This window comes from Rhinatrema bivittatum, chromosome 4 (assembly GCF_901001135.1).
Source record: "Rhinatrema bivittatum chromosome 4, aRhiBiv1.1, whole genome shotgun sequence".
Classification (NCBI taxonomy): Eukaryota; Metazoa; Chordata; class Amphibia; order Gymnophiona; family Rhinatrematidae; genus Rhinatrema; species Rhinatrema bivittatum.
Window position 1 is genome coordinate 185,051,168 of NC_042618.1, and position 16,753 is coordinate 185,067,920.

A 16,753-nucleotide genomic window follows, 5' to 3' on the forward strand; every position below is an offset into this window, starting at 1 on the left:
TATTTATTTATTTATTTATTTTTGGAGGCAGTCTGATCAATATCAGGCTGTAGATGGGTATTCAGTTGGATTCTACATCTCACGGACATTCCTTAGGATAGACTGTTTAAAATTCAGTTTCACATCAGGAGACCTTGCCAAATCAGGGGTGAATGTGTGGTGAAAATCCCACCTCGCCACTTCAAAACAGATGCAGTCAGAGCTCCAGCACAGTGAGCTTTGACATGCCCCACTAGATCCAGGTCCTCCTGGGCTAGAGATAGGGCACAATTCACTAACCAGGAAAAATAGAGCTCTTGGCTATAGACATTACAGTTTTTTTTATATCAGGAAGAAAACGAATAGACGTTAGAGCCCTCCAGATGGTAGACTGTGGATTACTTGTATTCGAAGAGTAGCAATAGATTGCCTTTATAGACTTATGAATGACAATAGTTAGTGACTAGAAATATGCATAGAAACAATTTACTTGGATAAAATGTCAAATAATGTTGGAAGGGCACCAAGGTCTGTGGCAGACTCCACCTTCTGAGTGATCACTAATAAAAACCTGACCTCTCAGATCAGATATTATGCAAGAATACAGAGGCATGTAAAAAGCTTCTAACCACCAGCCAAGCATTGTGCTGAGATCCCACAACACAGTCGAAGGCTCTGCAGTGAGCTTTGACTGAAGCCCACCAGTATAAATCACATACAAGACTGTTCTTTGAGACTTATCTACCATACAGCAGAATAAATGTCTATTTCACTTAAGTGAAAGTGAATCGCATTGGTTACCCAATGTATGAAAATGCAGAAAGCACTATAAACAGGTTTCTGGCGAAACAGAGTTCTTGGACCTTTCCTCAAAGCCATATGTTAAGACAGTTTATTTTCACACTACGGTTTCTCCACTGAAATCCCTTCCGGATGCCAGAGTAGAAGATATATTAGTAGCGAGACTCCAGGGCTGCAGGGATAGAGAAGCAGCCCCTAAGCTGTACAGATCAACAGTGAGCAATTCCCCAATCTTACTAACTCCCTGATAAATGTTCTCTCAGGGAGCTTACACTGAATCTGCCTTAACCAACAGGGTCTAGTTTCTTCTTAGTATACATATGGCCATGTAAACTGAACGATTCAAGTAAAATCTAATAAATACCCCAGACTCCAGTCTAGGGTAAGAATATCCTGAGGCATAAGTCCAAGAATCTCTCTGTTAAGAGATGGAAACAGTAATGCCACAGGATTTTGCACCTGTGGAAATAGGGACTCTGTCAGTGCTCTGAGATGACACCGACAAGCACTCATCGTGTACTTTACCAGTGCCAATTCCATCAACGCCTAGTGCCCAGCTGTGGTAGGTGCTCATGGCAGACTGTGCCTAGTGACACTCAGTGACACCTGGCACTGGCAATACTCGGTGGCACCCAGCAGTGCTTGTTGGCACCCAGCACTGCACAATGCTTGATGGCGCTCTATTTCACCCCATGTTAATGGTGCCCATGTCTACAGCAGCCACAGAATTGACTGCACTCTTATGATGGCTGGTGCTGGATGGTACGTAGCACCAACGCTGAACAGCCCCTAGCACCCTGGGCTTCATGGCACTCAGTGCCTCAGGTCGGTGATATGCAATGGCCCAGTAGGCTGAGTCCCACCGGTGCTCTGGCATTTAAATATGCATGAGTATCCAATGTCAGGGCATGGCACCATCAGTAGTTTGCCCTTTGCCTCTACTCAGCCTCTCCCACTCCTCCTTGGAGACTGCCTTGCCAAAGCATATCAGCAGACAAGAGAGAAGACTACATCATCCATGGCACCAGAAGTGATGATTAACTTGGCCCTTAGAAACTAGTGTAGTCCCCAGGAATGTGAGGAAAATGAGCTCACCCCCCATGGAAACGTTCCTTCATCCGGTACCCCACACAGACCCGCTCAGAATAAAAGCAATGTGGGAGGAATCAATCCTGGATCCTTCGCAGCCTGGGCCTCTGTCAAAGCCAAGGGGTCAAACTAAATCTCATAGATCTCCTGCCTGGATGAGAACTCAGACAAGTCCCCAGGCTGGTGGCCTAGCCCCAGGGCCAGATTTAGGTAAAGGGAACATAGACACGTGTCTTGGGTACCACATTCTGAAGGCACCCAAAAACTGGGACACCATGTGCTGCTGTCTGAATTTGGGGGAAAAAAATCCCCCCACACCTGGTCCTCTACCTATGTGCACCATAATCTTAAATCCGATCCTGCCTAATCCAACACACAGGGACCCTGCGAACTGCAGGTTCCATGAGGCAATAAACAAAAGAAAAAAACATACGAAGGCTGCGGGATAGATTAAAACTCATAAGCTGCTGGGCAGCATTATTTATTAGTGTAAAACAAAATTCCAACCAGATTCACTGGGCACTAGGTCCGCGCACCATGCAGTTGACAGAAGTATTAAAAAAAAAAAAAAAACAAGCAAAAGGTATCTAAAGATGCACAAGGGAGAAAACAAAACCCACAGGGCCCTATGAGCTAAGTTCCAGAAACTTTCACTGCAATAGCTGTGACAGCAAAGATCCGTGATTTGCAGGTTCTGCAGAAAAATTAGAAAGGGAGGTGGCTAGGGGCTGCACATGCTCAGTACATCATGCTCAAAGCTTTCAAAGTCCCATAGGATGATGTAACCCACACTGAAGTCCTATACAGTTCTAATCCTGGAGTAATTTCACCATCCTCAAAGAGTCCGGATCGGCGTCATCATCTGTGCCATCCAGATCTCTATCAGGTAGTCCTGCTGCTGCTCTAGGAGTACTCCGGTGTTTACCAGTAGGTCCAGGCAAGGTTTGCACCTGCGACTCTGACCTGGGAGCATTGGACGGGGCTGAGGACTGTGCTTGTAGAAAGGATTACAATCCCTGGAAAAATGTTACCCATGAAAATGTAGAAGTATCCAGACCAGGAGATACCTGAAGTGTACTCACTGAGCTGTCTTCCCCTGCTGAAGAACCAGTTAGAGAAGTTCCAAAATCAGGTGCCAAACCTGAAAAGTCTTTGCCCAGGCCTACATCCAGCTGGGAAGAACCATGTTTAGTGAAATCAGAGAAAGATAAGCCTCCCCGAGCCTCCAAACAGTGCTAGCACAAGTCAGTGGGCACTCCTGGTTGAGATGCCTGAATATGACAGGCAGTGCAAAGAGGTTTCTTAGATATAGGCACCATTAGACAGGCAGTGCGCCGATTGTGGCTGGAAGCATGAATCTAGCTTTCTGGGGTTTTTTGAGGCATTCAAAAATTCTAGGCGTCCAACCTAGGCATCCAAAAATTAGGCATTCAACACCTAGGTGCCCAAGACTTAGGCATCCCTAGCATAGGCACTGTAAAAAATTAAGCGCACACTAATGCTCAACTTGTGCATACACGTAAACAGACGGCCACTTAAGGTGCAGCTTAAGTTGGACGCACACACTACCAGACCTGCCTAAGCATCCAAAATTTGGATATACAACTTGGACACACAACTAGACGCACACATCGAACCAACAATCCTGTAGAGGGCAGCCTAAGGAACACATACAAAACGCCGTTGAGGCCCACCATGCGGGGCACAGCAAAAAAGCCTCAGAGCGGGGCCTAGCCTATAGAGGCTGCTCACGTCACAATGGCACGCCGAGCAAGGAGACCGGGAAAAAGAGGAAGCCCTACAGGGAAAAAAAAACCCTCCTTCACTGTCTCTGTATTTCAATCTCTTTTTTTCCCCCCAAACTTACCTGAACTCAGCCTTACTTTACTGAGTACAGAGACGGTCTCTGACTGTGGGAGGAGAGGGCATTTTCCTTCACTGCTGGGCTTGGCTTTCTGCATCTGCTACCTTTCAGCTGCTTAAAAGCTAAATCCATGCCGGCTGAAAAAAACCAGCTACTGGACCAAGGCATTCATTTTGAGGGACCACGGAAATCATCTCTGGAATTCTCAACTGGGGGAGGGACCTTTTGGTATCACCGCAGGAGAGCAGAGCAAAATTATTTTCCTTATTTCTCCTTTTTTTTTTTTTAACATCAAAGCAAAGCAAAGTAGGGAGATGCACGTCCACAATCTGCTGGAGATGGAGAATACTGAGGCTGGGGTCTCTGCAGGAGTATATATACTGTGAGGTCAGCTAGCTCTGTCTCCATCTGCTGGCAGGGAAGCAAAACCCACTGGTCCTGAGTCCATCTGCACAGCAACTGAAGAGTGTCCTGCTGCTGTTTAGGCAATTGCTCGGCCACGTCCTGTACCTGGCTTCAGGATGTCCTGCATATGCTGGACCATGAAAAGCTGATAGGCTGTTATATGGGCGATAAGCATAGCAACTGAAACTCTTTTCTCCCAAGAGCATCCATGGCCCTCTGATCCTTCTCCAGGGGAGCTGAGGAATAGGTCCAAATGCGCTTGGCCTTCCTGAGAGCAGATTTGACCACCACCAATTGGGTGGCAGCTGACACTTAAATCTGAAAGCCTTCTGGAGGAGATACATCACATTTACCTTCCTATTGACAAGAGGCACCGAGAGGTGGTGTGCCACATTCTCAGGAATAACTCCAAAAGGATGTCATGCACTGGGACTGCTAGGAGGCTCTACCTACTGGAGAACATCCAGCATCCTGTGCCGGGTATCCTCCTCTGTCTGTAACTGAAAGGGGATGGCTTCTGCCATCAACTGGCTGAAACTTGTGGAGAGGTCTTCCGGTGGAAATTTCTTTCTTTTGTCAAGAGGCGGCAATTCTGAGGGGGGGGGCAGTCTGAAACACTGGAAAAGTATTCCCCCCAGGAGTCACAAGGCCCCTCATCCTCACTGTCAGACAGGGGACAGAGCCAGAGGTGCTCGGTCCCCAGCCAGCAGTATGGAAACTGACTCAGCTGGCTGGTGGGCCTGGACCCCAAGAACACCCCTATCGCCAGGGAGCTTCCTTCTCCGAAGAATCAGGGACAACCACTGGATTAGCCAGTGGCTGCCCCGATGTCCCAATGGGCATCGATACAGCTCCAGGTACCAACACTGGTGACTGAGTTGATAGCACTCTGATGAGCGCATGCAGGGATTCGAGCAGCAGCTTGAGAATGGATGGTGCCGTTGGTGCCGCAACTCCGAGGCCACGCATGGCCCTCTCCATGGCCAGCTGCACACGCCTCTCCAGCCAACTCCTCAAAGATTGCCAATGCCAAACCTGGCTGGGATCCAGGAGGTGTTAACCAAATCCTCTTCAGAACTGAGAGGAGGATCGGTGGCAGGCATCGGGACCAGTGGAGACCACTGTGAACCCCTGGAATCGATGGAGGACTGGCGCTCCTCACCACGGGGTCGCTTTGGGGACTTCACAATTAAAGCTGATGCATCCCTGTGCCCAGCACTGTGCATCAATAAATACTAATGCCGAAGCTTCTTCAGCTTCCCTTGATGCTCAAATTGGTCCATCCTCAGTGCTGAGGCTGAAGAATGCAAACACGATGTCTTCAGCCTGGAAGAGACAGATGATGGTCTATCTCCCATGTCACTGGAAGCTGTCGATGTCGACGGAACCAATGGCCCCACAGATGTCGATAGCTCAATAACCATTGGTGTGGCTCCAAGGTCCCTCGATGACAATGTCTCTTATGCTGACGGATCAGTTTTGTCCGGTCCAAAGAGGCAATCCATCTTATCGAGCCGTGTCTTATGCCCTTTAGAGTTCATCTTGGCGCACATGCTGCAACCCCGGATGTCATGTGATGCCCCCAGCAGAGGACACATCTATCATGGGGATCCGTGATAGACATGGTCCTAATGCACCGAGAGCACCACTTAAAACTCGATGAGTACATGGTGTCGCAAATGAAAAGGGACATAATATCAAAATCGCTGGCATGTGCCTTCGATGGCGAATGGGCACCAAGTGCATCGCCGCTCCAGGGGGATTAATTGTAAAATGATTCTTACCAAAACAGTAAAAAACCCTGGCTAAGACAATAAGCGGAGAACCAAGGGGGGGAGGGGGGGAGGTGGAATCCCATGTAAACTGTGCGATCCCGAGTAATCGGGAAAAAAGCAATTTAACACGCCAAAAACTTCTGTAGAAGACAACACAAAAAGTAGAGAGACTCACTAACCGAGAGACATGAGGCTATGTGGAAAAGAAGAGACTGAGGGGACCCCCCTGTGGATGCGTGGAATATTGCATGTATGAACATGTTCAGAGATGCTCAGCCAAAGTTGTAGAAACTTTGACGTAAGTTTTCTGTGCCGGGCTCCATCAGATGATATTGCTTTCAATATATTCTTCCATAAATACTTTGACAGCAAATACATTTAAGAAAAGGTATTTTAAATTAATCATGTTCAGTTCAGCCGGAAATAAAACTGGCATTTAAAATCTGGGATTGGGGTATTCCTGACACAAACTCCATACATTATTTTGTTAAAAGAATTTGAGTCGTTCAACCAAGGAACTGTCACTTCCAAAACACAGAAGAGTATATAAGAATTTTCTCTCTCTTTACTATAGAGAAAATGTCTTTATCAGATTCATTAGAAATTTAAATTAATAGTGTTGATCTCATGCTTTGCTCCAAATATTCTGCCTGGTTAACTGAAAAAAACAGTCAGAGTTAACTATTCAATACAAGCCCCAACCTAGAGCCAAACTGACATTGTTTAATCCTCTGAACAATTAGTACCTTCTGAATTTTAAAACTCACACAGACTTTATCCTTTCAGAAAATGGAGTATATTGTTGTTTACACAAACTCTGTTTAGCTGTGCTCCAGCACTTTTCAGGGCTCACATTTCCCAATAAATGTGGTTGAGAGCAGAATTATTCATAGCCCTATTCATAGGGCTGGTCATACTCTAGATTTAATTTTTATTAATTGTGCATTTTTCACAATAAATAATGCCAATATAGACATTTCCAAAATTCCTTGGTTGTACCATTTGCTCATTAATGTAACTGAATCGCAATTCGGCATCCTCTTCCACTCCTGAGGAATCTACAGAATTTCATAGATGCTCTCATGTTGATTCTTTAGTATTTTCTGAAAAACTGAATAATCTTTTGTCAATTCCTGTTTCACATTCTATTGAACAACTTGTTCACAGATGGCACAACTCTATCAGTATAATGATGGACAAACTTGACCCCAAAAAAAGTACATAAACTCCATAGATCTAACTGTGCCTCTTAGTATACTAACTCATTAGCTATTCACAAGCTACAAATTCGTACAGCAGAAGCCAAGTGATGTAAATATCCTTCAGTGGATAATTTTAGTCTTTGTAAGCAAATTTTAGATTCATACAGACAGGCCACTTTTGCAGCCAAATGGAAATAATGCAACAATGCAAAACAACTCTTCAATACTGTTAAATTTCTAACCAGGGTTTCTCCTAATCCTCATAGCTTTCCCATCTCTACAGTTTCTAATTCACTATGCAATTCCTTTGCTAAACATTTTGACAATATGGTTCTGAAACTGTCATCGCCTTTTGCCAATTCTGATGCTTTTACTTCAGTAAATGCAAATATTCCCATCATTTGGGATCATTTTGATGAAGTTTCGCAATTAGAAATTGCTAATTCTATTCATTCTATGAATAGTACCACCTGGGCTCTTGATCCATGTTCAGTTGTATTACTAAAGTGTTGTCGAGACTAAATTAGTCGAGCTATTGCTGATACTGTCAATCTTTCATTATCTTCTGCTAATCTTCCTGACTGTTTAAAAAGAGCTTCTATTAGGCCACTCCTAAAGAAGCCGTCACTTGACATTTTAGAATTAAACAATTATCGACTAATTTTGTCTCTTCCGTTTCTCGCAAAGATGGTTGAGCCCTCTGTACTTAGTCAAGTAACTATTTCTGGAAGATAATTCACTATTGGATCAACAATTTGGTTTCTATAAAGCACATAACACTGAGCCATTGCTCATTTCTTTACTTGACATCTTTTATAGAGGATTTTAATCCAGCACAGGATATATTCTTGTATTGTTGGATATCAGTGTCATGTTTGATACTTTAGATCAGAGTATTCTGTTATCAAGACTGAATGATTTAGGTATAGGTGGCTCCATTCTCAATTAGTTTTCTTCCTGTTTGACCAATTGAGCTTATCATATCAGGATTAATTCTTTCATGTCATCATGGCATCAGATTCAGTTTGGTGTTCCACAGTTGCTCTTTCTTCTGTTCTTTTTAATTTTTATCTTGCCCCTTTATGTTGGATTCTTGGCCAACTTGGTATATCATTTAAACTTTATGCTGATGACATCCAGTTCACCTTCCTGTTGAAATCAACCTGGCATGAAACTAATCAGTTCTTCTCTCATTGTCTAAGGTACTGGGATTGGCTCTTTCAGAATACGCTCTCCCTTAACATCAAAAAGACTGAAGTTCTTTCCTTAGATCAACCTGCTTCTTATCCAGATCCTCTGCTTTTTACAATAATGGGTCTGATTCTCATTTTTCTCAAAAAGAACATAATCTTGGAGTGCTCCTTGACCCTAAACTTTCCATGAAACCTCATAGAATCAGTTGTTCGATCTTCATTCTTTAAGTTGAAACTACTTAGTTATCTTGAACCCCATTTAGAACAAGCTCTAATATTATCTGGTCTCAATTACTGCAACTCCTTGTTTGCAGGTTTACCACAATCCACATTAGGCCTGCTTCAAATAATATATTTATTTATTTTATTATTATTCACATCGGTTTACATTCAAGGACTGTAGGTATTTCCCTATCCCCAGAGGGTTTACAATCTAAATTTGTACCTGAGGCAATGGAGGGTAAAGGGACTTATAACTCTTCTGCTCGATTACTCACTGGAACACATATTTGTGTTCATATAACACAGGTTCTCTAATTACTCCATTAGCTCCCTGTTCATTATCGGATCCAATATAAAATTGCTGTAATCATTCAAAATCTTCTTCATAAAATCACTTCACCTTGGATGCACTCTACATTAACAATTCACACCCCAGTTTGCACCCTGCGTTCCTCAGATCAACATCTTTTTGATATCCCTTCTCCAAACGTTGCATGGCTTATGGTGACAAGGGAGCAGCCTTTTTCATTCTATGGAATTCCCTCTTAAAAAAGATAAGATTAACTAGCGACTCCAAATTGTTTAAACTACTTAAGACACACGTATTTCAGCTGGCTTTCCTGATAATTCACCTCTGTAAATTACTCTGAAGAACTTTCATTTGTAGCATACCATTGTAATATTAGCCATCCAGCAGCCATGTCTTGTGGTTAAAGTATGTTTTTTTTCATCTGACATAAATACCATATATACTCGCGTATAAGTCGAGAAATTTATGCCAGAAAAAAGGCACAAAAAAGCTGGCTTGACTTATACATGCGTATTACATACAGCCCTCCCCTCAAAAAAAACTCACTGATAGTTCGTGGTGGTCCAGCAGGGGGCCTGGGAGCGATCTCCCACTCCCTGGGCCATCAGCTGCCAGTAAATCCCTTGCCCCCTCCTTCCATGGCTGCCCTCCCTATTCAATCCCTCCCCCTCCTGTTCAATCCCTCCCTCCCAACTCCCCCCCCCCCCCAAAGAAGCACTGAAATCCCTGGTGGTCTAGCGGGGGGGGCCCAGAAGTGATCTCCCACTCCTGGGCCGTCGGCTGCCAGTAATCAAAATGGCGCCGGTGGCCTTTTGCCCTTACCATGTGACAGGGGCCATCCAATGGCACCGGTAGCCCCTGTAACATGGTAAGGGCAAAGGGTGGCTGGCACCATTTTGATTACTGGCAGCCAACGGCCCAGGAGTGGGAGATCGCTCCTGGGCCCCCCGCTAGACCACCAGGGATTTCATCTTTGGGGGGGGGGGGGGGAGGGAGGGAGGGATTGAATAGGGAGGGCAGCCATGGAGGGAAGGGGCAAGGGATTTACTGGCAGCTGATGGCCCAGGAGTGGGAGATCGCTCCCGGGCCCCCCACTGGACCACCAGGGAATTTCAGTGAGTATTAGGGAGGGAGGGATTGAATAGGGAGGGCAGCCATGTAGGGAGGGAGGGACTGAACAGGGAGAGCAGCCATGATGCGAGAGAGGGAGGGACTGAACAGGGAGGGCAGCCATAGGGAGGAGGAAGGATTGAACAGGGAGGGCAGCCAAGGAGGGAGGGACTGGAGGGCAGCCATAGGAAGAGGGAGGAGGAATTGAAAAGGGAGGGCAGCCATGGGAGGGAGGGGGGGAGGGATTGAAAACGATTTTCTTACGTTATCGGTTTGTTTCTGAGTGTGATGTCACCATTTCATAAGTCCCCTAGGTTTTACCCTCAACTTATCCACAGGTGACAGGTAAATCTTGATTTTGGTGCCCAAAAACCACCCTCAACTTATACATGAGAATGAATTATACACGAGTATATACGGTGCTCTGTTGTATTTCTTCATTTATATTTGTTTTTAATTACTGTGTTTGTTTTCTTGTACCCCGCCCCAAATTGTTAGGAGGGGGCAGATAATAAATACTTTTAAATAAATCCAAATAAAAATCAAATAGCCAGCAAGGCAACTGCATCTTGTGCCTCTTGACAGAGGAATGCACAGTGATCTGGTCTATAGATCCTTTAACTTGATACATTACAGAAAATACCAGTGTTGTGATGAATTGTATGCAAATTATATTGTAACAATATAATATCATATTCCAGAAATAGAATCTGTCTGAGATTCATGAATACAAACTATTTTCAAAAATAAGTCATTTCAACATACATTTGTTTTGTAAAACTCAGGCCTTAAGATGGTTTAGGCATACTTTATGATCATACAGCACTCAAGCTGTTTCTAGATGGATGCTCACTGCACTTTTTTTTACTCCTAACTTTATTATTGTTATCCCTGTTAACACAGATACTAAAAATAACCAACAAATTTCTTCACTATCACCAATGTGTGGATCATTTAAAATGCTAATAAAAAGTTATTACACTACAAACATGTTATATAACATTTTAAAAATACAAACACTGCAAAGAAATACTTCAGAAAACACAGCTCGATATTGGTTTTTAATGGTTGATATTTTGGAGACTTCCAAACTGATTATTATTCTTTATTGCATATGTACACATAACCTTGCTAAAAGTTGGGCATAAGACAAACACAATTTAAAAGGAAGTAAATTAGGAATCATACCTTACAACTGAGAGTAAACATCCATATTTGATGAGATTTTTTGGTGGTTACAGTGACAGATAGTTCAGGACTGTGATCTACCCTCACTCCTTCTACACATTCACTAAGCTAGAAAACAAAAGGGGGGGGGGGGGAAGCAATATTACATTTCTGTAATCAAAACAAAACTTGATCATCAGCCTATAAGAGTTTCTGAACAGTAACAAAATATGTAGCTGGCTTATGGGGTACATTTCCTATGCCGCAATAAGTGATTAACAAATGAAAAACAGAATTTATGCACATAAAACATTGCTCATCACATCATAATCACATTGTTGTGATACTGTATGATATTTTGACCTAAAAACTAATCCCTATTGAAATTAGCTGCTTTCCATGCAATCACATGCAAAAAGTTTACTAATGCGTGCAAAGCAGCCAATGCATAGGTAATCCTATACAATAAAATAAAGCAGCTTTCCGCAAAAAAAAAAAAATAATAATAATAAGCAATGTTATTTTAACGAAAACTCGGTAGTTGTAGATAATTGTTTACAGGAGCATCTTGATGCTAATGCGCATCTCAATGTCCCCAAGATGTTTCTTAAAGGGCATCAGCGGCCCTAAATCGGGCCCTCAGCCAAGTGGAAAAGACCCCCCAAGGGTCTTCTTACTCCCTTGCTGCCTCTAGAGATGGCCTAGAAGTAAAAAAAATCACAAATTGCAAGTTTAAAACACGTGGCTATTGTGTGAGTGTGTCTGAGAGAATGGAAGCCTGCCTGGTGTGTGTGAGAGAGAGAGAGAGAGAGATAGACTGGAAGCCTGCGTAGTGTTTGCATGGTGAGAATGGAAGTGTGTGATGTGTGTGTGTGTGCATGTGAGAATGGAAGCCTGCCTTGTGTGCGTGTGTATGAGAATGGAAGCCTGCCTGGTGTGTGAGAAAGAAAGTGAGAGAGAGAGAGAGAGAAAGGAAGCCTGCCTTGTGTGTGTGAGAGAGAGAGAAAGAAAGAATGGAAGCCTGCCTGGTGTGTGTGTGTGTGTGTGTGTGTGTGTGTGTGTGTGTGTGTGTGTGTGAGAGAGAGAGAACGAGAGAGAATGAAGCCTGCCGTGTGTGTGCGTGTATGAGAATGGAAGTCTTCCCTGTGTATGTGTGTGTGTGCATGCGAGAGAGAAAGAGAATGGAAGCCTTCCTGGTGCGTGAGTGTGTATGAGAATGTAAGAATGGAAACCTGTCTGGTGTGTGTGTGTATGAGAATGGAAACCTGCCTGGTGTGTGTGTGTGTGTGGGTGTATGACAATGGAAGCCTGTGTGTGCGTGCGCATATGTGAGACAGAGAGTGAGAGATCGAGCGAGAGAATGGAAGCCTGCCCTGTGTGTGTGTGTGAGAGTGAGAGAGAGAGAGCGAGTGTGTGTGTGTGTGTGTATATGAGAATGGAAACCTGCCTGCCTGGTGGGTGTGTATGAGAATGGAAGCCTGCCTGCCTGCCTGGTGTGTGTGTATGTATGAGAATGGAAGCCTGCCTGCCTGCCTGCCTGGTGTGTGTGTATGTATGAGAATGGAAGCCTGCCTACCTGCCTGGTGTGTGTGTGTGTGTGTGTATGAGAATGGAAGCCTGCCTGCCTAGTGTGTATGTCTGTGTGTATGAGAATGGAAGCCTGTGTGTGAGTGTGTGTGCGCGCGTGTGTGTATGGTAGACTACTGTCGTGTTCAGTGTTCGCCGGATTGAACTGTCGTGCTTATCACTCTATCCGGACCCTTGCTGTTCTACTCTGCCAGACTGCCCTTCCGCTAAACTTGGCGGGAAGTTGCACCATGTTGCAGTAGGATGCTGCTCTTGACAAATGTGGCAGGACACCGCTGCCATCATTGGTTCCTGCTCCTCCTAGGGCGCATGCGCGCCCAATCCTGTCTAATTTAAAGAACCAGTGGCAGAAAAAGCCAGGAGGCAACAAAATTTTTCAGGCCTATAAAAGGCCCCCGCAGATGCCTCTCCAGTGCCTTGGTAATAGGTCGACTTCATTGGTAGCAGCAAGTTGCCTCAGTGTGTTCCTCATCTTCATTCCTGCCTTCCTGGTCCTCGTCTTGTCACTTCCTGGTCTGTGGTCCCGAATTCCTTTGTCTTGTCTTAATGGTCAGTCTCTTCCATTCTTCAGTTCTCTTTTCCTTGCCTCCCTGCCTGCCCAGCTGTTCTGCCTGCCTTTGGATGGATCTTTGACTCTGACCGCAGCTTACCAGACATCAACTGTTTGAACTCTGCCTGCCACTAACCACTGCCTGCTTCTTGTCTACGAATGAACTCCGCCTGCCACAGACCACTGCCTGCTTCCCATCTACAAATGAACTCTGCCTGCCATTGACCGCTGCCTGTTTCTCATCTGCGATTGAACTCTGCCTGCCTCTGACCGCTGCGAGCATCTCATCTATGATTGAACTCTGCTTGCCACTGACCGCTGCCTGCCTGACTAACCTGAACACCGCCTGCCCTGACCGCTGCCTAACTCTGACCAATCTGAACGCCGCCTGCCCTGATCACTGCCTAACTCTGACTCCACCTGTATTCAGGTTGTCACGGATTCTGGCCTGTGAAAAAGGTTTGTGCTACCCTCACTAATCCACAACAAGCTGAATGGAAATCAAAAGGTTTCTGGTATGGAGAGCTGAAGATGTTGCCATCCTTATTAGTTTTTTAATTATTTGGTGTTTGATATGTCCGCTATTTTGAAATATTTTATTGCTGTTTGGAAAAAAATTTAAATTGTATATATATCAGTTCTTAATTACTGGATATTATTCTATTCATCAGCTCTTTGGCAATATTCATTCATTAGTATGGTTCACTTAGATTGATTTATATTTCTTAATTTTATTGTTTAATGGATTTATGAAGATTGGTGATGTTTATGTTTTTCCATTGCTTAATTGCTTGTTGCAGTTTCCAGTTCGGATGCTGTTTACATGTTTCTATTTATACTGTGAGAAGTGGTATTGCTTACTAATGTGAATGATTCATTTCATTGTTAAAATGTATTTGTTTTCTTGTTATAAGCTTCATCTTTTCTGCTGGCTGAAAGTCTAAAAACTATCCATCCAAACAGAAATATATATAAATAATATATAATCAATTATGTAAAACTTGTGATGTATTTGTTGTTTAAATTTAAACTAAGATTTAAAGCTTTAACTTATTATCTAAATCAGCATGTATAACCTCACCCATCACTGAGTGTGAAAATTTCCTGATCCTTAGGCACATTACAACAGCTTATATAAAAATTATGAAATTTCTGTCATTCGTAACAATAAAAGTAAGGCTTTTTATAGTCCAGCCATAGACTGTTGTAAGCAGCACATCATGTATGTGAGCACTGTATGTCAGGTGTATCACGACAGGAAAAAGTTGAGAACCACTGCACTAGACTACCAGGGCCTATTTTTAATGTTGGGAGGGGTCTGGGGTTGGGGAAGAAGAGCAGGATGCTCTTGATGGGAGAACATAAGAACTTAAGAAATTGCCATACTGAGTCAGCCCAGTTTCCTATTTCCAACAGTGGCCAATCCAGGCTACAAGAGCCTGGCAAGTACCCAAACACCAAGAAGATCCCATGCTACAGATGCCAGTAGTGCAGAGGCTATTCCCTAAGTCAACTTGATTAATAGAAGTTAATGGACTTCTCCTCCAAGAACCTATCCAAGCCTGTTTTAAACTCAGCTACACTAACTTCACTAACCATATCCTCTGACAATAAATTCCAGAGCTTAATTGTGCATTGAGTGAAAAAGAATTTTCGCCAATTAGTTTTAAATGTGCTACTTGCTAACTTTATATAGTGCCTCCTAGTCCTTCTATTATCCGAAAGTGTTAATAACCGATTTATATCTACCCACTCTAGACCTCTCATGATTTTAAAGACCTCTATTATATCCTCCCTCAGCCGTCTCTTCTCCAAGCTGAACAGCTCTAACCTCTTTAGCCTTTCCTCATAGTGGAGCTGGGAGGAGGGATTTTTTTGGAAAGGGGAGCAGTGTATCATCATGTGATTTTAAACTGGCAATTTATGATTGTTTTTCTTTTAAGCCACCTCTAGAGGCAAAAGGGTGTGGGGCAGGGGTCTTCTAATATTCCGGGGAAGGGGCTGTTTTCAAGGTAGGAGAGGAAGGTTTGGGCTGATGCTGGCCTTTTAGAAGATGGCGGCCCTGTGCAAAGGGAGCCACCAACATGAGTTTTTACCCTTTCCCTATAATATTTTCTTCATGAGAAGGGCTAAATATCAGGAACACCCTCCTCAGAAAATTCCCCTCCCCACAGCAATAAAATATCACGGTGCAATAAAAGACCCCCTTAGCTGTCATCAACAAATGCCATCTTCTTATACGAAGGTTGATAAATGGTGGCACCAACTCTCTTGGTGCTCAGCTTAGCTTTAAGCAAGCAAAAAATATTCTGCCATGCGAAAACACAGCGCATAGAATTGATCGGTCATTTTCCACCACTTCCTCCTCCTTCCCTTTTGCCTGTTACCATCTTGTTTGTCTTAATATCCAATTTGTCAGTTAAAAAACAAGCTTTATTAAAATTCAAAAGTGAAAATAGTTTAATGGATTTTTTTAAATCAATAAAAGAGCACTGGATTTTATATTCAATACTTATCAGGGTTAAAACAAGTTAATTAGTTGGGACTATAAATCATATAGAGTTTTAATTTACTTTCCTTACCACTTTCTCAGGAGATAAAGAGTTCATCCATTTCTCAATCAAGGATTCCATATAACTGCCCAAAAATTGCTTGCTCTCCTTCTGTTGCTTTAAGCGTATTAACCGTGAGGCATACCGTTTTTGCCATTCTGTCAGTTCTTCCTGAGAATGAGCGGAAGTGCACTGAGCACCATACCTGCAGATCCCTTGTTCTAAAAACCTAAACAAAGACATTTGTAAAAGAATACATGTGCAATAAGAAGTCCGTTCTTAAAAAGAAGAATCTACTATACACCAAAATATATCATCTTTCACTATCATGGCATCATAATAACTGAAATTCAAACGAGCTCATATTTGAATGGCACTACTTGAGGACTTAAAATACTCACAGACCGATTCAGTAAAAACGCGGGAGAGTGGACGAACGCCTGCTCTCCCGGCGCGCGCACCGGCCACTCGCCAGTGCGCGCAATACAGTATGCAAATGAGGTGGTGCGGTAGAATCGGGCAAAAGGAGGCGCTAGGGACACTAGCACGTCAGCGCCTCCTTTTAGCCCGGAGCGGCGGTCGTCAGCAGGTTTGACAGCCGATGCTCAATTTTGCTGACAGCCACGGGCTCGGAAACCGGACGCCGGCAAAATTGTGCGTCCAGTTTTCGGCCCGACAGCCGCAGGCCGAATTCAAATTTAATTTATTTATTTATTTATTAAACTTTTTTTTACTCTTCGGGACCTCCGACTTAATATCGCCATGATATTAAGTCGGAGGGTGCACAGAAAAGCAGTTTTTACTGCTTTTCTGTGCACTTTCCCGGTGCCGGAAGAAATTAGCGCCTACCTTTGGGTCGGTGCTAATTTCTGAAAGTAAAATGTGCGGCTTGGCTGCACATTTTACTTTCTGTATCCCGCGCGCATAACTAATAGGGCTATCAACAT

General features: G+C 43.7%; 1 protein-coding gene across 1 annotated transcript in view; it reads right to left on the reverse strand.

The window, feature by feature from the left end:
- HELZ (helicase with zinc finger) overlaps window positions 1-16,753 on the reverse strand; it is a 639,316-nt gene that overhangs the window by 466,325 nt on the left and 156,238 nt on the right. Inside the window, 2 exon segments of the mRNA XM_029599344.1 lie at window positions 11,139-11,246; window positions 15,837-16,035. Of these exon segments, the coding sequence (XP_029455204.1) occupies window positions 11,139-11,246; window positions 15,837-16,035 (307 nt within the window).